This window comes from Rhamphochromis longiceps, linkage group LG15 (assembly GCF_057381845.1).
Source record: "Rhamphochromis longiceps isolate RC_006_pf linkage group LG15, R_longiceps_female_GT1.1, whole genome shotgun sequence".
Classification (NCBI taxonomy): Eukaryota; Metazoa; Chordata; class Actinopteri; order Cichliformes; family Cichlidae; genus Rhamphochromis; species Rhamphochromis longiceps.
Window position 1 is genome coordinate 3,109,109 of NC_140571.1, and position 20,591 is coordinate 3,129,699.

Here is a 20,591-nt window from a genome sequence, read left to right on the forward strand (position 1 = left end):
TATTATTAACAAATAACAGTGTAATGACTATCCAATGCATCAGATCTGTTTAAGGGATAAAGCTAATAATTACGAGAAGACAGAGGTCATACCAAGAACAAACAAACTGCTTGCTCATTTTACGTTAGTATGGTTTCCACAGTCTCATCAGAACGAATACCATCAACGTAAAAGCTCCTTGCACTATCTGCATCCATGAGAGCACGTCCCTGTACCTTTTAACCCTGCCTCTGATCCTATTAAAGCTGGATCCTTATCACCTTTATCAGGTTTGGAATGGATGGGTGCTTAACTGCATTTGTGCACAGTGGTAAGAGCTGACCAGGCTGATGTTGCATTAATCCACAAACAAGGTTACCACCTTGAGAGGAGGGCTGACCATTGATTAGAGAATTAAATCATCAGATTTTATCATCAGTGTCTTAATTGCGGATGTGACACCGAAGCAACACGCCGATGCCGCTTAACTCTGAACTATATTTGACCGACAGCACCAGCATATAACCTCTGACTGCAGGTACGGGAACAGATGGGGCTCAACCTTTCCATAGCACAACAGTGCCATCTAGGAGGCTAAAAGTGGGAATGGGTTTTTAAAGAGTCTGAACAGCCCTGTTCACATGAAATATTCCTCCAGCAACCAAACAAATACATGCAAATGATGGACCCAGAAAGGAGCGTAATGCTGCTTTACAGCAGGAGGATTGTACAAACAGTCACATATTATCCAGCACTGTGTGCTGACAGCCAGGCACGTTTCCCCACTAGACATGTACCAAACAGGAAAAGAACAGGAAGTACAACAAGGAGGTCCACCACAAAACCCTGGCTGTGTGTCCAGGAAATGCCATTGTTGCTGCACGCTTTCACAACAGAGATCTCTTCCCTGCCTGTGTACTTCAAATATGGTCCATGGCAGTGTTTCTCCCATGAAGTAATACGTAATTAAGGCGTTAATAGTGGAATTAATTTATTGCACAGTATACACAGTGACGCATTGTTTTGTATCTTCTCAGCACATAAAAACGTCTGCGGAAAAAGGTGTTCAGTTGACGCCCAAGCGAAGGTTATTCTGGGTTATTTCCAAGGCCCGGGCTTTAGGACGTCCAACGCTAACGAGAGGGTGGGCCTAGCAGAGAGGGAGGGAGGAGTAGAGTAAGAGCTCTCACACTGTTCCTAATAAAACGCAATGTCATCACGTTGTTAAATCCCGCCACGAAATTTGCAGATTATGTTTCCTGAGCTTAATGGCAAATTGTTTGCCTAAAAATTGGGAGAATCGTGACAAGTGCTAATTGCAATGAATCCAAGACCCCAAATTAGTTATCATCACTTTTCTTGTTATTTGAACAGCAGCTGTTACGTAAGACATAGCAGGAAATGTATATAAGCAGTGACAGTCGTTTCTCTCTTCTCTCTCTCTGTCTCTCTATTTCTCACACACACACACCACCACCATATATATATCTGTGTGTGTGTGTGTGTGTGTGTGTGTGTGTGTGTGTGTGTGTGTGTGTGTGTGTGTGTGTGTGTGTGTGTGTGTGTGTATTTTATCGTTCATTGTTTTGTTTAAACGATAGGAACAATATTTTTTGACTTAAATAGACGATCTTTGTCCTGGAGTAACCGCATTGGCCAATAACACCATTGAGGGGCGGGGATTTCCGGCAGTCTCGTGTCTTCATGGTTCATAGTGGGCGTTGAATAGCGTCTTCTTCTTCAGCTCATACTTCACGATAACGTTACCCAAGTTAAGCTACGTCAAACCGGGAAATTTATAGGTTTAGCCGGTCGACGAAGATGACGGAAAGTGCTACGAGTAAGCTGCTAAACGGGGACATTTGTCACCGGACCTCGAATGGTAAAAAGGCCAGTAAAAATGGCTTCGTGAAGGATCACTCTCTGTTTGAACAGCCACAGAAGTATCGCCGCCCCAGAGACAAGGTAAGGCCCAACCGTCAACTGCTAGGGCACATTCATATACAAACAGCTCTTCAGCATAGTTTGAATTAATCCTGTTAGTGTTAGCCTGTGAGCCGTTCGTTTGTATTACTTCTGTTTGTACTGTGGCCACATACTCCTGTGAGGGAGTGTGTTTCCACAGCAGGCATGTGAGTGTGAGTAGCTGCCATATGACTGTGACCTCACGAGTTAGCTGCCATGTCAATGAAATTAGCCAAGACTGAAGTCTGGGCAGTTGGTTCACGTCTTTATTATTATTGTTATTATTTCATATTCCGTACGTTTGTTTTACGCTTTCTCCTTCAGCGCCATTCAGCATAGAAAAAAACTGTAAACCACCGTTAGATTCCTCTTCTTTTGGACATTACTGCTGGTATTTTCCCTCATTTCTAACTTTTATATTTTCAAATTATTCAACTTTATTCAACAAATATTTATAATGTATTTCAGTGGGGGAGACTGTTCAAATCTTCTTTCAACTTACTCATCTTTCATCTCTAACTACTTCCACATACGTTGACCTACAGACACAAAGTTTGAATGGTGTCTGTGGTGTTCAAAGTTTGAGTTTAATGCTTTTTTTTTCACCCGTTTCAGAGTTTATAATGGGTGTCTATGGAATGTTGGCAATTACAGTGAGAAAAGCCAAATGCCAGAGTGGCATAGATCAAAAGATGCACCTTAAAATCTTCTCTTTCAACTGCTGCTGTGTCCACAGAGTTTGGTCTACAGTTATCAACAATGCATCTTTCAAAACTAACACATGTAACCTTTTTAAACTGTGGATGCAAGTGAAGGGAGTAACTTCTAACCAACCCATAGAGACATACTGTGTTGTATTTTTAGTTAGTTTGTCTCAACAGCAGGAAAGACTCCACTTTTTAAATTGCTCCTGTGGCCACATTTATGACAGCAGGAGCATAACGAACACACTGTTGTGTGTCTGTAGTGGATTCTCCCCACATTTCAGTGATTTAAAGAATATGAACTTTCAATATTCATTCAGATGTTTTGTGATTCTAAATTTCTTTTGGTATTGGTCAGCTTTTTCTCATCTCAATTTTAAAGATGTTCAGCTACTTTCCAATTTTGAAACTACTTCTGTGTGAACTTTAGCTCTTAACTGTTCTACATTTTAGCCTTCAGGTGAATGATTCGGCCTATTTCAGCTCATTCAATATGACATTACATTTCAGCTCAAAACATTCAGCTATCAGCATTCACACTGCAGTTTCTTCAGGAAATGCATTCTCTGGTGATCTCATACAGTCTACACTTTTAGGCCTAATACTATAAACCTCAAGCTAGCTGTTTAAGTTAAAATTAACTTGTACTTACTTTTTATTTTTAAATAAGCATTTCTCTTTAACATATTCCAATCTAGAAAGTCACTACTGTGATTCTACCTTGTATTGGGTTTTACTGCGCTGTATAGGCTACATATACTTATGCTGTCAAGGGGAGCATGCCACCTGATCAGGCCTGACTGCAGTGGAGACTTTTTTCTGTAACTTTACACTCTGTTGTTTTTCACCTCTTGTATGTATATTGCACCTGTGCCAGGTGAAATCAGACAGGCCTTTGTTTGCGCTGACCCCAGTATGAGACGACTGAGGTCCTGCGGAGTTATTACCACAGAAACCTATCAGTATCCTGGGAGAGAAGGACACCACTACTTTCACATGACACTTGAGCAGGAGAGGAATGTCTTCAGGCTGTGAAGGGTGGGGTCCTTCCCTTTCATTCCCAAGGCAGGAATGAAACCCACAAAAAGAAAAGAAAAGAACTCTTTTTGAAAGTGTTTTTTTTTTTTTTTTTTTTTTTTTTTTGTGGTAGTGGAGGTCTGCCTTGTGCTTGTTGTTTTTAGCTTGTTTAAATTAAACACAGAAGGGAGACAGCATTAATCCAACAGCATTCAGAATGCTGATTTCAACACTAATGCATTTACATTACTAGATCCAGATTTTGTGGCTATATTAACAGCTTAATCCTTAAAGATATATATAGACGCTCGTTTTAACATCGTCAAAGTTGCAAATAATGAAATGAATGTATGTGGCGGTAAAGGCTGTGAACCAAAAGATCAGTTTAGAAAAGTTTCTTTTTCCTACTCTTGCCTCTGTGTGAGTCACTGGTAGCGAATATGGTCATCTTAGGGACACGAGGCTGACTGCTGCCCTACCCACCTGCTCCTCAAACCTTCAGTTTATGAGGGCGCGGCCTGTAATGAGCTGGTTTAAGGCAAAAAGTAAAAGCTAATGGAGTCCCAAAAAAAAGAAACCTGGAGCTAGAAATGCGCACATTAGGACCTCTTTAATTTTATTTGGCAATGTCAAACTGGGTGATTGGCCTTGGTCATTGTTATACATGGTATTTACACTTAAACTGGAATTGCTGTAAATGGTGAAAAAGCGTTCTCCTGTGCCTGCTTTGATTGGGCACTCTGCTTGCTGTTGATAAGGCCTTGAATTTGTTGTTGCTTCCTGGTGAGACCTGTGTTTAATGGAGGAATAGGGCTGTTAATAATTTCTCTCTTTTAGCAGCACTGTTTTGTTTTTTAAACTGTTTCCTTCAGTCAGCTAGTTGAAATGAGTGTTCCCTGTTGATCGAGTGCAGTATTTAACACATTTTACAGTAAAGACTGGATTTCAATGACGGATCAATAATCACGTATGACAAGTTTATCAAAAAATGGTTGGAAGAAGGATTTGAGCTTGCAGAGTGAAAGATCCTTTCAGCTGACAATTAGACATAATTTGTTGTGTCTGATGTGAACCGTACACCAAGAGCTGCTCTTATTATGTATACAGTGTAATATGATCTGCTGAACTGCAGAGGAAGCATGAGAAAGAGCAAACATAAAGGGTTGTTTTTTGGCTGTTTCTCTGGGTGCAGTTTCAGTGATGCTCGTCTATAAACAAATGGGACCTCTGGTGTAGTTTTTATTTTATTTTTAAACAGAGTAAATCTGAAGCCAGGCAAACTACATCTAGTCTTGTTGGCTGCCATCGGTATGCAACAGTCTGTTTGAACAGTGCACTTGAACAGGACTGTTTTGTGCTCACTGCTTTCAGAAAACATGGCTGCCCGAGTGCTATTCTCTCAGTGCTGTTTCAGTGAACCTTTACCTGTGTGGTTGGGTTTAGTTACACACCCTGTGCACACACATGCACGCTTCTCTCCTGGTCATAAGCTCAAAGGTGTTTCTCGGAGAGGCATGACTGGTCATATGCGATATGGCTGCTAAGCTGCAGGGCAGAGCAATGTAATGAGTAACTGCCCTCATCGGTTTACTGTTACCAAAAAAATCAAATAGCCAAGCTTTTTTATTATTATTTTTTTCAATGTTGTGCTGCTCCACCAATCTATGACCACATTTATATCACCTCACAATCCAAGATCAATATAACTATTCATAAAGCTCAGTGACTCAGAGCCCTAGAGGGAATGGGCTGGGGGGGGGCTGCAGTGACACAGGAATGCCTCAGTGTCCACGAATATATGTGCTTATTGTGTAACTTTTAGCTTTCTGACAGTCTTTGCAAGACAAACTCAAACTCCAGCTTAAACCGGAGTGACCGCTGTGTTTTGGAGTTCTTGTATAGTAGTAGTAAGCGAACAGATCTGGCGAGATGCGGAAATGGTCTTAAATCTATATCTCACACTCAGATTGGCTGGTTGAATCTGCACAAAGATGTTTAAATTTCACTTGTTAATTGAAATTGAGATTCTAACCTTTTGTTTTGTTTTTTGTTGACTTCCAGAACCAAAATGTCCCCCATAATTACAGCTTGTACAAGAAACCATTTGTGGAATCCTTCGAGGAGACTCCTCTATGGGTTGCTGTGCTCACCTACATGGGCTACGGTATCCTCACCATCTTTGGCTACCTCAGAGACTTCCTTAGACACTGGGACATTGAAAAGTGCCATGTGGCCCGTGAGAGAGACGAGCAGAAGGTAATGAAGTGTATACTGAAGTTTTTCACATACAAGACAAATTCAGGGGACAAATTCCAAACAAGACAAAATAATCTAGTCGTCCTACTTTTATTGCAACATGTTTTATGTTTGAATTTTGGATATTTGATGAGTTGGTGTTCATGTTATGTTGTTTTACATCTGGTTCAGAGATTGCTCCTAATTTAAACTGTCAAGATTATGTTAGAAATCGTCTGCACTTTCTCGCTTTCTTTCTGCAGGATTTTGTCCCCCTCTATCAGGATTTTGAAAACTTTTACACCAGGAATTTGTACATGCGGATCCGAGACAACTGGAACCGCCCTATCTGCAGTGTTCCTGGTGCCAAGGTGGACTTGGTAGAGAGAGTAACTCACGACTACAACTGGACGTTTGAGTAAGTCGCTTGTTTTTTGTGTTGTTTTTGTGGTTCTTTGTCTCCATGTGTTTATTTTGAATAGAGGTGTTTCACACGAAGGTCATTACTCCCCTGAGAGGTGTGTGTGTCTGTTCCATTAACATGCACTTTAAGTCACTGACCTTGCAGTTCTGATAATGAGAGTGACGTAGTCTCTCTGAGGTGTGTATTTCTGTGTCACTGATTTACACTCACAGTTTACTGACCTTGTGTTTCTGATAGTGAGTGATGCAAGGCATGATTCACGTGGTTATGTTGAAACCACTGCTTTCTGTCACATGATGTCCTAAGATACACCCTACACAACTCATTACAGTAAAGTATGAAAGAGAAATCATCCCTGAACATGCTGACATCCCAAAGCAAACTGGCAGTCGGTCCTTTAAAGCCTCAAATGTATTTCCCTTACACCTGTAGATTTCCAGAGGTACTATTTAGGAAAATATGATTAGACGATAATGACGAACCAAATTAGATGAGTGAGTTGATCATTTTTATTTCTGTGTTTACTTCAAGGGCGTTCAGAGTGCTTTAGCTCAGTGCCCTAAAAGAGCAGCTTACTTCTGTAAAACTTTAAATACAAACAGATTCCTGTTCTGCCAGGAATCTCTCGGCATACAGTTTTTGTGCTGATGTTAATGCCAGAGGAGGTTTGGAATTCTGTAGTTAATGAGTCTGCAGAGCTTTGGCGACTTTTACCTACGATTAGAGCTGGGCGATATAAGATTTTTTCATATCACGATATGTTCTTTTCATTTCAGGCGATAACGATATCTATCACAATATAAGCCAAATAACTATATTTGTAAGATTTAAATGTGCCGTTGCTCACAAGTAAAATGTGAAATAATCAGCAGCTTCTTTTGATTTAAATATTTATTTCCCATAATAAGTTCAACAGGGTAGATGTACTTAAGGAACACGAGACTTTTTCAGATAAATAAAGGCAAATATTGCAAACTACACAAAAGGCAGCCGCTAAAGCGTTTAAGTTTCAAAATAGAACAAACGAAACAGACTAAATTGTCAATTCCACTTAGAAACAAAATATTAATTCTAAAAATAAATCTTAGTTTGTTTTACAGAAGAACAGACAAAACTGACTAACTTTTGTCAATATCAAATAAACTGAGAACTAAAAGGAAATTCTCAATCTCTCCTTGTTGTATAGCTGAGCTTTTCAAACAGTTTCAACAGTTACTTTAGTCTGACAAAAGCCGAATGACGAATTAGCGCTTCCAGTCAGAGATTGAGCATGCACTGGTTTATTGTATTTCCAGACTTGCTTTCAGCACAATTTACAGTGGGCGCTGCTCTGTTTTTGTCAGACTTGAAATAGCCGAAATACCTCCACACTACGGAACTTCTATGGCTCTTCCGTTCGACAATCTCTCCGGCATTGGAACCATCATCTGTTTTCTCTTCGGTAACCTTCGGTCACGCTCGGTTGATTTTTCTCTAGTCAGTCATTTCCTCCATTACCGCTGGCTGCTTCCCAAACAAATACACATGTGCGGCACGTAACAAGTCACGTGACGCTGCGGCTGTGATTGGTTCGGCTCTGCGCTACTTAATTTGGATTGGCTGTTGTTCCTTTTTAAAAAAAAAAAAAAAAAAAAAAAAAAAAAAAAAAAGAGGACAAGAGAGATGAGGCCTATCGCAATAGTTTAACGTTTCCTCGATAGAAAAGTTATTTCGCAATACATATCGTTATCGTTCTATCGCCCAGCTCTACCTACGATCCACCGTAACTTTAAAAGGTCCACTGCTTTGTAGCTGAGTTGTTGTGGTTCCTAAATGCTTCCATTTTGCAATAATGCCACTTACAGCTGCTCATGAAATGTCTGGGAGGGAAAACTTTCATGAACTGACTTGTTGCAAAGGTGGCATCCTGTCACAGTGCCATGCTGGAATTCAGTGAGCTCTTTAGAATGACTGATTATATCACAAAAGTTTGTGAAGGCAGACTGCAAAGCCAGGTGTGTACGGCATTTGGCAGTAGGGCTGAAAACAGGTGTGGCCCAATACTTTTGTTCATAAAGTCCGGCTCTGCTCTAAGTTTCTTTCTGTTAAAGGGGATGTTGTTATTTCTCCCTATTGTAGGTAGCACGAGCTAGCACATGCTACCTACAATAGGGTACAGTAGGGTCTTTATAATGTTAAGTGATCTGTAATTAAAGAGTTGAAAAGTTTATTGACAGCTACTGAATTTAGTTCAGTAGCTGTCAATAAACTGCTCTGCTTATTTTAAAGACTATCATTCTTTAAAAATATTTCTCTGATTAGTATCTATTGTTTTAAAAAATGCAGCATACCTGCCAAATTCTATTGATAACATAAGTTTATTGTTCCAATGCGCATGATAACATTGGAAGCTGAAATGTAAACACTAAAAAAGATTTGCATTGCAAAATGAGCAAACAAGGTTAAAGAAACAACTTTTTTTAAAACCCAATTTTCTGTCTCTTCCCGTCAGGCATACAGGCAAAGTGGTGAAGGACGTTATCAACATGGGCTCATACAACTACCTCGGCTTCGCTGAGAACACCGGAGCTTGTGCCGATGCTGCTCTCGAGGTCACCAAAATGTATGGAGTGGGAGTTGTCAGCACTCGCTGTGAGATGGGTAAGGGGTGAAATCTTTTGAATGTTGACATTTGGTCTGTGAAATCCTTCTTGTGATTCGTCATCCTTCAAGGATGCTTTTTTCCACTATGAGTAAAAGTGGAATTGCCCAGACTCTCCACTTCCACTTAAACCGCTGCTCCACATTTGTTTTCACTTTCAGGATGCATCAGTAGCCACAGCTCAAGTGCTGAAATAATAATCTGTGATGGGAGCTTTGAAATTCAAATCCTTTTACAGTTCAGCACCTAGTATGCTGCTCTCTTTTTCTCTTTTTTTCTTTACTTTTTTTTGGGGGGGGGTGTAGCTTAAGGGAAATGGACTGACTTCACCGATATGATAGAAAAGGCAGCGTGACTTAGAGAAAAGTCTGTAATTTAAATATTAGAGGAACCTGAAGAGCTGCTGTGATTTTTCAGGAAACTTGGACATCCACGAGGAAATGGAGCAATTGGTTGCCAGGTTTCTGGGAGTTGAGTCAGCCATGGCCTTTGGCATGGGTTTTGCAACCAATTCCATGAATATTCCTGCTCTCATGGGGAAGGTGAGGAATTTCATTCACTTCCATTGTCACTCAAATGTATTCATCTGAGTCTGTACGTATGTTATCACGTTGAGCCCTTTGTGAGTGTTGGTAACAGCAATTTCTGCTGAGGAAACCCACCTCTTCCTGTATAAAGTGAAAATGGGATACTTACTGGATACCAGGCGAAGATCCTGCCCTCCCACAGAGCTACTGCCCAATGTCACTTATAAATGTAAAACTAAATACTTTACAAAGGCCTTGCCAAAACAGTTGGAAAAAAATCACTCCATTCATAATACATCCTGGTCAAACAGGTTTAATCGGGGTCTCTGGGTGTGGGGCCTGGGGTGTTGTGTTGGTGGGAAAACCAAAATGTGTTTGGCACAATCATGCATTCAGATCATAATTCAGATTGCAGAGGCTGCCAGAGGGGACAGGATTAAAAAAAAAAAAAAACAACAACAAACAAAAACAGGGTATTTTTTTCAGATGGATAGCCACGCTTGTAGAGTTCAGGTTGTTCTAAAACCCGTTAGTTTCTGGGAAAGTTTTCAAAACATCTGAGTGTTGGAATTCCTGTTGTTCCAGCCGTGATGCTTTTCTTCTGTAGCTGGTGGGGAGGTAGAAACCTGTGCTGATAGGCGCGTGTCACTGCACCTTGTGAGTCAGAGCATACGTCTTTATGACCATTAATGACAAACGTGGGAAAGGGAACAACATCGAGACTGACATTTAATCAGACTGCTCTGGTCATAAACATTAATAAATTCTTAACTGTGGTTGTCACGTTTCTACTAGCTCACATCCTTGTCCTCATAGTGTGATGTTGTAACGAACTCGGGTTTTCATTGGCTAGAGGAACTTTTATTTGACCGTTTGGGCGTGTTGATTTTAAGAGCTGGGCAGGCTGCCATTTTGCTATGTTATCTGTTTTCGGTTTGTTTGTTTTTTAAACGGGTTGGTATTGCTTTTAATGATGTCTTTTTTGCTTTCAATCTGTATGAACTTAACAATTATCGATCCATTTTTTATCTGTCATATTTAATTCACTCTTCAATGTAATAAAAATTCACATTGGCAGGCATAGTGTGTCAGTTACGCGACTTCTTCTTCTTGTAATATTTGCCTCTTGTACTAAAGGCTTACCTTAAGTGTAACCTAAATAACAATAGATCCATCCCTAAACAAGGATGAGCGAAGATAGTTCTTTAAATTCTGAGCTATATACATTTCTGGAGAAATGATGGCGTTCTGCTGTTCTGGCTACTTGGTGAGCTGCTAAAGTTACGTGAAAATGTGTAAACTTTGTCGCTTTCATTTGAAAAATTCATTTCTGTTTGCGGTTGTAGGGTTGCCTCATCCTGAGCGATGAGCTGAATCATACGTCGCTGGTGCTGGGTGCTCGTCTGTCGGGCTCCACGATTCGGGTCTTCAAACACAACAGTGAGTGACTTCCAGTTTTAAACCTCTGACCTGCAAGCAGTTGAGCTGTATTTTGCATTACACCCAAAGCTTGACATTACACTGGAGACAAAGGATTAGAATGGATCTTTCAACTCTATGCAACAATTAACAATAATTCCCGTTAAGTCAAAAGGATAGCAAAGACATTCAGCGTGGGTGTGTGCGTACATTTCAGCATGCTGCTTTTATAAAATCCAAACTATTTTTTTGGACACTTGCTTACTCACGTCTGCAGTTATACATTGACTGTATTGTTTCCAGTGCTAAATAACACATTATAGGGTGTGGTTATTTTTCGGCTCAGGATAAAAACATGACACACACACACACACCTGAGATCATGACGTGTAGTCAGCAGGCAGGAACCAAGCTGTGTGGCTTCTGAGAAAATGCTCTGTGATCATGAAATATTGACAGAGTTGTTCATCCATTTAACACAGGTCTCATATTTCTGTTGGGAAAATGTTAATCCTTAAATTTGCTTGTCTTTTCATTACTTGGCTTTTCTTACTGTCAGTGATTTAACGAGTAACCTAAAACAAACATTTATTCACAAACTCCTTTGTGTTGTAGACATGCAAAGCCTTGAGAAGCTACTGAGAGATGCCATCGTGCACGGGCAGCCGAGAACCCACCGACCCTGGAAGAAAATTCTTATTGTGGTGGAGGGCATCTACAGGTGCAGACAGCAGTTTTTGTGGTTTTTCAGCACGATAAAATACTATTCTAAAGCATTACACTTGCCTAAACGAAATAATGTACTGCCTTAACGAATTAGCATAGATTATATGCTGTGTGAGCTGGTAATGTATACTTAGTCATTTCAACCTCATAAATACTTCAAATCAAATTAATTATTAATATTTTATGACTATACTACTGTGGTTGGGTGTAAGTTGTTACATGACCATCTGCCACTAGCCAAGGCAGACAGCTGCACCCAAAGAGATAACAATTAGCCACTTCTGATATCATGACACATAGGTGGTGTTAGCAGATTGGTAGTTTAATATGTTAGCTTCTTCAACCACAGCTTCTTTTTTTGGGTGGTGTGGGACTAACATGGATATCTGTCCATGTGAGCTGGTTGATCGGTCTTTGAGCAACATAGCAGCTGTCTGTCTGTGGGAACACAATGAATATGACTGCACATTTACTCCGACAGCATCCTGGTGCAAAGACAAGTGGAAGCAGACAAAAACAACAAGCATGCATGCTACAAACTTTACCCGAGTCATTTAGACAGCCGTTAGCACATGATTCTCCTAATGGCGACCTGATATGTTTAATATGCTGCTGAGAATATAGCCCAGAAGAAGCGTATAGTATAGCTTTTATTTTGGAAAGAGACATTTCTCTGTAATAAACTCTCTTTTCCAAAGATGAGTGATTCCTCGATCAGATTTATTTTGTTGTTTCAGCAACATTAAATTTAAAAACTGTACTTTTGAGTTAAAATATATATTTATAATTTTAATAAATGATAAATTAAAAAGGCATGAACATTTTTTTTTTGTATCACCAAAGTACCGAACCGTGAATTTTGTGTATCGTTGCACCCCTAATTCCTTGTTCTTTGAAGGGATTTACTATAAGGACAATCAATCATGTTGATCAATATAGTTCTCAGACCAACTGCCTGAAAGAGTCAGTGCCCTTTACTGATGCAATGTTAATGGAGTTTCATTTCCACAGGGATTTCTAGAGTTAAACCTTATGTTGCTAAAATAGACTGTACTCACCTATGCATAAACAGCCCTGCAAGTGTTAGGCATGTACCTTTTAATGTCAACTGCTTTACACAGCAGCCTTCTGGTGCTTTGGTTCAGATTGTGGGTGTTTGTTAATAATGGCTTTAGGTTTGTTGCAGACGTTTAATTTAGTTTCTTTCTTCTTCTTTTTTTTTTTCATAATCCTGAAGTATGGAGGGGTCCATCGTACGCCTGCCGGAGGTCATAGCTCTGAAGAAGCGCTACAAGGCCTACCTGTACCTGGACGAGGCTCACAGTATCGGCGCCCTGGGCCCTAATGGCAGGGGAGTGGTGGACTACTTTGGCCTGGATTCCAAAGATGTTGACATCATGATGGGAACATTCACCAAAAGCTTTGGGGCTGCTGGGGGATATATTGGAGGCAAAAAGGTTAGTGAACTGCTGACAGTTTTCAGAAGGCTAAGTCTAGTCTGTGCAATGTGAAGTAGTCAAAGCAATGGTTCATGGTTATTACAGTATTGAGACACTTACTCATAGTCAATAGCTTGAGTAGTTTCCTAACTCCTAAATTGCTTAATTCAGTGTTGGCCAACAGTGTTTACTGGTAAAGTAGAATTCAGCTTCCTGTTTTACAAGATAGGATCTGATTGAGTGTATGCTTTCATTTTGAGCTAGAAACGACAGTTTGAAAAACTCAAGTATGCCACGTTTAAAAATAAAATAAAATAAAAAAATCATGTCCCAACTGTCCTAGTGATACTTTTTTTTTCCCCCCCCCTCACTTTAATTGCATTCTGTCAGGAGCTGATTGACTATCTGCGCCGCCACTCTCATAGCGCCATGTATGCCACCTCTATGTCCCCTCCTGTGGCCCAGCAGATAATCACCTCTATGAAGATCATCATGGGAGAAGATGGGACCACACTGGGTAGGTGGAAAAACTGCTCACAGCTGTTTGGAATACTGGAAGGGAAGTGTAGACGGTGTTTTTATCCATAAACTGTTTCTGATAACTGCTTATTTATTGTTGTGCAGAAACATTTTGGTGGTCAAATTGCAAATAGTTTTGTTAATTAGCCTGGCAAATCAAATATTAAAGTTGAATCTTTAAAATTTTAATTACAAATGGTTTTTGGTATGGTTTGGGGTTTTTTGTTTGTTTTCCCCCTGCAGTTTTGTTTTGGTTGCAACACTTAAGAAATCACTGAAATTTTAACCTTGTGTTTGTGGTCAGTTTTCCTGCTATTATTTGACCTAACCACAAGATGGCAGTATAGACCAGTCATTCAGATATTATTCTGCAGACATATTGGTGGGTTATTGGATGCAAAGTTACTATGGTATTGCTTTTATTTAATTTCTAATCAACTTTGCCAGCTTTTCTACTCCTTCATACGGTCTATATTTTATCACAGCTAAGAGATAAAAGCCAGTGTTATTAGCTAACTGGTAAATATTTACCTATACATAAAGGTGTGTCAGGCCACTTTATCAAAGTGCGTGTGTGTGTTACAGCTTTCTGGGTGTGCTGTAAATGCTGCACAGGTACATGCCCATATTATATAAGAAACAATCTGACAGTGTCACGTGTGACTGCAGCATGGGGTGCAAAGTTTAGTACAAGACACTTCTGATTCTGATTTCTAAATATGTTTAAAAACTGTTGGCTTACTGATGATGGAGTTTTAGGCTCAGAATTTTATCAGGGACTGAGAAATGCAGTATTTATTTATTTATTTATTTTAAAGTATCAGACACATATAGATTAGTTGTCCATGGTACTACGTGTTATAAACATTGAGATTGGAGCGCGCTCTGCTGGACAAAGCATGTGATGAGACCAGATTACTACAGGCACTTTTTTCTGCATTATGTTCTCTTTAAAAATAATGAGAACAAGTCTTGGCTCGAGGAGGGTGGCTATCTGCTGCAACATGTTGAGTTAATAATAAGCTCACCTACAACGTTGATTCTAAATGAACTCTTCCCAAGCCCAGTTGCATATTTGACAACATATACACTGATAGCAATATATCTGTGTTGGTCTGAAGTTAGCTGAGAACATTTGGCAAACCAACATATGTTGGTCAGGCTCTGAACTTTGTGTGATTGTGGCTCTTCCATTTGGTTGTTAACGGTTCCTTTCTTTTGTCCAGTTCAGTCCAGGCTGATGGAAGGCTTTATTCTGCCCCTCCCCTCTCCCCCTTTATGGCTTTCAGATGTGTGTTTCTTTGTATATGTTTGTGCTCCTTCACGCTGTGGGTACAAAGCAGCATGGTGCTCGCGACCAGAGGTCTGTGCAGATCAAACTCTGCTGGACTCTCCTACACACACACAAATAGATGATAGGGTCTTGTTTTCTTGCAGGGTGGGACCCCTTTACTCTTCACAGGGCTTGACTGACTTGGAGTTCCAAAACATGCTGATATAAGATGAAATGAAACTCATTAGGCATAGGAATAAACATCTGGTGTTAACTTTTGTTACTGTCTTTCTACAGTGTCATCAGCTTTTCCTGTAAGTTAGTCTGAGAGGAGTAGGCCAGACCAGCTGACCTTGCAGCATTGCAGCAGTAACTATTACAGTTTGATTGGTTGCAGCCCCGTCAGCCCTCGAAATGAAACCCTTTGAAGATCCAGGCGCTGACACAAAGTCACGAGTGACATTTGAGCCGCCTGCGAAACTGTTGTTGTTGCTGAAAGCCTGTAAGCTTATATTAATCAAATGTATGTAGACAAAGCTTTCATCCGTATATAAGGAGGTTTAAGAATCTTCCACTCTTCTGTGGATACCTTTGGATCCCCTGACTGGAAAAGAAGCATGTGGTTAAGTGTAATGTCAGACTTTGTTGTGTCTCTTAGTGCTCTGAAGCTGCTGTTTCTGCTCCATTTTTGAGCACAGCCAGGCAGGCGCTTTGTGCCATATGGTTATTTGTTGGGTTACGATGCTATCTCTGGAGGCTCAGACAGACTCAGTGAGTGAATCCACAACATGTATCAGGTTGACACATGATTGATGTTGACCTCTTGACCATAAAATATTAGAGTTCTGTTTGACTTCAAAGCTAGTCTTCAAATAACTAGAAGGCTGGAAACAATGTGGCCCTCTTGAGAGTTTTGTACTTTTTTTGTTTGTTTGTTTTTGTTAACATGGTTTTGCTGTTAGAACCACAACTGCGTATTTCACTCTGGATCAGTTGTGCTCAAAAGCGAGCTAAATTGAGGAATAAAGACGTCATGAGTGGTGGTGGGAGGGGTCTCTGTAAAGTACACACTGCTTTCTTCACTTGGCTGCAGAAAAAGAGCAGATAATGAAATTTTACGAAGCTTACAAGCACCAGTAACCAGAACGGTGTGGTTTAAAGGAGCAGCACACCCTCACAGGTGCTTTCACTCTGGCTGATTAGACGTCTGCTCAGGTTGTCTGGAATGCGTGAGATCACTGAAGTTCATGTACTAATAAAGTGCCATAAAAGTGTAAGTTTTCCTGTTCTGACAGGTGCAATGGGGAGTGAGGGGTGGGGGGATGCCAATCAGGAACAATTTGTACTGAAGAGGGCTTATCAGGCAGATTTAGTGAAAACACCTGTGTGGTTGCACCATTGATGTGGAGGGGCTTTAATCAAGGCCGGGAGATGTTACTTGGTGAATACTTGAGGTCTCCAATTGCAAAAAAGTTAACTTAATAGAGATTATAATATTTAATTTGACAAAAATGCGAAGAATCAGTTGATACTTCTTCAAGAGGAAGAAATCTCAGGGAGTAAAGAGTAAACTGACTCAAAAGATTGACTCAAAATTGTGAATAACTCTTCTGAAGCCCAGTTGGATCTCTGTCTACCTTTTCCAGGTGCTGATCGCCTCCGACAGCTTTCACAGAACACCACCTTCTTCCGCAGAAGACTGCACGAAATGGGCTTTATCATCTATGGCAACGATGACTCCCCCGTTGTACCGCTGATGCTCTACATGCCGGCCAAAATCGGGTGTGTTTTTTATTTTGTTTGTTTAGATTTTTTGGGGGTATAGCTGCACAAGAGCATATGCTCTGTTTTTAATATAACCTTTTACTTAATGAGAACATTAATCGTAGATCCATCGTATGAATAGCAGCACACTGCCCTTTGTCTAAGTTTCCTTTGCTTATCAGCGCCTTCGGTCGGGAGATGCTGAAGAGGAACATCGGTACAGTGGTCGTCGGCTTTCCCGCGACGCCCATCATCGAATCCAGAGCACGCTTCTGTGTATCAGCCGCTCACACCAGAGAGATGCTCGATACAGTAAGTCCCATTTCTAACATGAAACACAAAAGTTTACTTTTATCTTCTTCCCCCCCCCCCCCTTACTCATACTTGCAGCATGGGCTGTTTTTACTCTAAAAGTTAATCGTATCTGTGTGCGCATGGAAGCAGAATTGGTGCAAAACTGAGTTGAAAATATTGTTCACTCTTTTAAAAACAGTTTGCAATGTTGCTTTGTAAAGCACGACCTAAAACCAGAGCTTTGCAAAAGTGCCACTTCTGATCTGCAGCTTCCAATAAGTTCTTAAATATCATCAAAGACGTAAAGAGAGGGGCACATCTGATCTCTAAGTGGTCTCCTTCACCACTGAAGCCAGTTCAAGAGTTGTTGTTACAGGATAGACTATTTGATTGCTGAAGACTTAATTTTATCCTCAATGTGATTTAAGAGTTTGTTTTGATCCACTGTGGGTGATCATGGATTCCTGCACTTTTAATCAACTGCCTGCCTGACCGCTGACTGACAGCTTTTTGTGCCTTGCGTTCGAGTCCATGTATGTGTGAGCGTGCCTGTCGAATAATAAATGCTTCCAATATGTCCTTTTATTTCGAAGGAACCTAGAAGGGCCAAGCTGTCTCTAAAGATTACAGCGTGACTCAGGCAGAGACTTTTATTTGAGCTGCTCTGTCTCTCCAAAGACACTTCATTCATCTTACTGGGAAGCTTGTCAACACCATTTGTAATAGTCCGTTTAAACGGCATCAGGCCTGCCTTTGTAGCAGAGCTTCTAGGAGCCGTTTTTTCCGTCTTTGGAAAAGCCAGGCAAAGCGTGGAATCAGAAAAAAGGTCAGGAGGAAGGTAAATTGTTTCCAGGTGCCCTGCAGTGTGTTGCAACACTGATACAGTCTCTGGTGGAAAGAAGTGTTCAGTTGTGGTTTATACAGGGAGCCTTCTGTTCACCTCTGCTTTTGGACTCCTCGCCTCCTTCAACACTCTGACGTGTTAGAAATCAAAGCCAGTCTTATCAGTCTGGCTGAATCCCTTAAGTTTTGGCATGTGTACCGTCTTTTTGTTTTGTTTTTTTACTGTGTGGCTTTCTTCTTGTATTTTGGATCGAGATTAACTGCATTCTTCCTGTTGCTTTGTCAGGCATTGGAAGCCATCAGTGAAGTGGGCGACCTCCTGCAGCTGAAATACTCAAGACGTGAGCAGGCTCTTCCCTCGCTTGGGTGGATGTCCGAGGAGAGTCTTCTTCAGGACTGAGCCTCGTCGTCCTCTTCTTGTCACACAGAGCGTGTTTTCCTAACTCACTGGCCCCTCTCTTAGCGTTTCTCGTCTGATATCAGTCTTATGCCCCCACGTATTTTTGTCTGAGCCAGTGTCTGCATTCATGCTATCCATATTTGTTCACATCAAACTCCAGTGGACTCAAAGCCAAAGTCCCAACAGCTTCACTGCGACCAAAATCAGCCACATGCGTCCGTGTCCGTTGTTACAAAGTCCATTCAGAGCCTTCCAGTTTGTCCTAACTTATTGCGACTGCATCTGTCTAACATAAAGTCTTATTCTTGTGCGCACATTGAATGTGTATCTTATTTGTGCAATAACAGCAGCAGCGTGGTGTTTCTTTGTAATTCAAATAACTCAGAGCAAGGTAGAAGAAGCTCTGCCATGACTTCCTGCTCTTGCACTCTTGAAATCTGATCATAGCTCGTGCTATGATGAAGTCGATAGGAAACGATCATATATGTAAATATTATTTATCACAATGTTGGTAATACTGCCTTGGGGTAGCATCCCAAACCTCAGCGAGAGATGCATTATTTCACGGGAATAAGCATGTGTATACTATATGTATTTATCTGCTTTTGTTGTTTTAATCCTAATCACTTTTACTTGAACAGAGAGATTATTGGGTTCTTTTACCCAACCAAAGGTTCTAAGTATATGTATAGATATGTTTTCTAGCCTTCCTGTTAAAATGCAAAGCAGATATTCAAAATTAAAACATTTAACAGGGAAAGAATTCCAGAGAGGAAGACAAAGGATTTTTTTTAACTGCATATTTTCTAGAAATATTTTTCAGCTTTATTTACGGTTTACACCTGCACTCAAAAACTTGAGCCTTGTGTCTTTAACATTTCTATAAGCTAATGAGCTACATGTGATTTCTATCTTGTTTGTTGCTTTCTCACCTGCTGAAATCGTTCTCACTCAAGCGCTTTCATGAGAATCGCCAATCTGAGCACGCTGTATGCATGACGATGTAGGGCTCATCTGATATACAGACAACTTTATTTATTTAACATGTGTTTGTCGATCGTTAGCGATCTCTTTTATTTTTTTATTTGTGGAAACCATTATCTGAGTGGAAAGTGTGTTTCAACTTGACTACATGTCTTAACTTCAGTGCAGCACTACTGACGGGCGTTTTGTGTCCAGATGACGTAGTCACTGAAAACCTGTAAGGTTTGTTTGGTTATAGTCCAAATGTCATTGGGGTTTTCTTTTTGGTTTTTCCCTTCCCCCACTTTATCATTCACCAGATGTTATCATCCTCTGGAATGACATTCCATATCAACCTGCTTTTTGTGTCACATTTGTTTTTTTGACTTTCTGTTTTGGTCCGACATTACTGTGTAAGGTCACCCCAAACATGTGGCTTTACAAGCCACTGTCAAACATTGTTCATCTGAGTGTGTGTTGTTTTTGTGTGTTTATGTTCCATCACTTTATTGATTTGAGCTGCAGTGTCAGTGTAGCCAGTAAGAAACCTGGCCAGCGTCTGGCCAATTCCCGCAAACACTCGATGAAACACAAGTTTAGAGACGTGTGTGTGTGTGTGTTTAATGTTTTGGGCATTTCAGCACAGCGTGACTGCTATTTGCTGGTCTTTTAAACTGTACATCCATCATACATTAGTCACTTTTTTTTTTTTTGGTCTGTATCATTCCAGTACTGTGTTCACACAAAAAAAATAGTTTGACTAACAGATCGGTGATGCATTTGCTGTTAACAAGCAATAAAATGTGGAACACTTCATTATGATCTGTATGCACCCTGACATAAAACTCAGTTTCTTGCAGGGCCGTGCAGTATGTTAAGTCTTCACATTTCTGTCCATGGAGGCAAAAAAAAAAAAAAATGTAATTGCAAACAGCAACACGGCTGTTTTTCTCAGCCTGGTTTCCCCTCACTGAAACTGCAGGTTTAATGTCTGCAGAAATGATTCAAATGCACAGCTGCTTACAATACCTGTAAACTTGCTTGCAATGACCAGTGGAAACTTATCTGTTGCTTTTGGGTTGGAGATAAACCACTTAAAGGAGTTTATAAAGCCATGATGTTTGTTGACCGTGCTGTTGGAAACGGTGCTGCAAAGATTAAATCACTTTCTTTGTATCAACTTCTAGAAAGACGTTGTGTTTATTTACCACACACACGCAGACTGCAGGCACAGCTCACGAAGAATACGTTACAAAGGCTTCTTGCCTTACAAGTCAGCATTCCTTACAGTCCAGTCATTGGCTGCCCTTTAACCTACTTTTAAAGCAGTGACACAAATTTAAATTGATTAAAAAATTTCACAGAGCTAAAGCTGAATAATTCACTTAACAGTGTTGTCAAGCTCATCTTACATTCGAGGGTCATGCTTTGATCTTAAGTAAGGAGGACAAGTAAGAAT

The 20,591-nt window shown here is 40.4% G+C and overlaps 1 protein-coding gene across 1 annotated transcript; it reads left to right on the top strand.

The window, feature by feature from the left end:
• The first annotated feature begins 1,671 nt into the window (after nucleotides 1-1,671).
• sptlc2b (serine palmitoyltransferase, long chain base subunit 2b) lies at nucleotides 1,672-20,312 on the top strand. The gene is made up of 12 exons (XM_085381160.1): nucleotides 1,672-1,944; nucleotides 5,727-5,921; nucleotides 6,164-6,318; nucleotides 8,816-8,964; nucleotides 9,383-9,507; nucleotides 10,839-10,932; nucleotides 11,527-11,632; nucleotides 12,875-13,094; nucleotides 13,467-13,593; nucleotides 16,515-16,650; nucleotides 16,815-16,944; nucleotides 18,056-20,312. Exons 1-12 carry the CDS (start codon nucleotides 1,801-1,803, stop codon nucleotides 18,167-18,169), a joined length of 1,695 nt encoding a protein of 564 aa, XP_085237286.1. The 5' UTR covers nucleotides 1,672-1,800; the 3' UTR covers nucleotides 18,170-20,312.
• The last annotated feature ends 279 nt before the right edge of the window (nucleotides 20,313-20,591 follow it).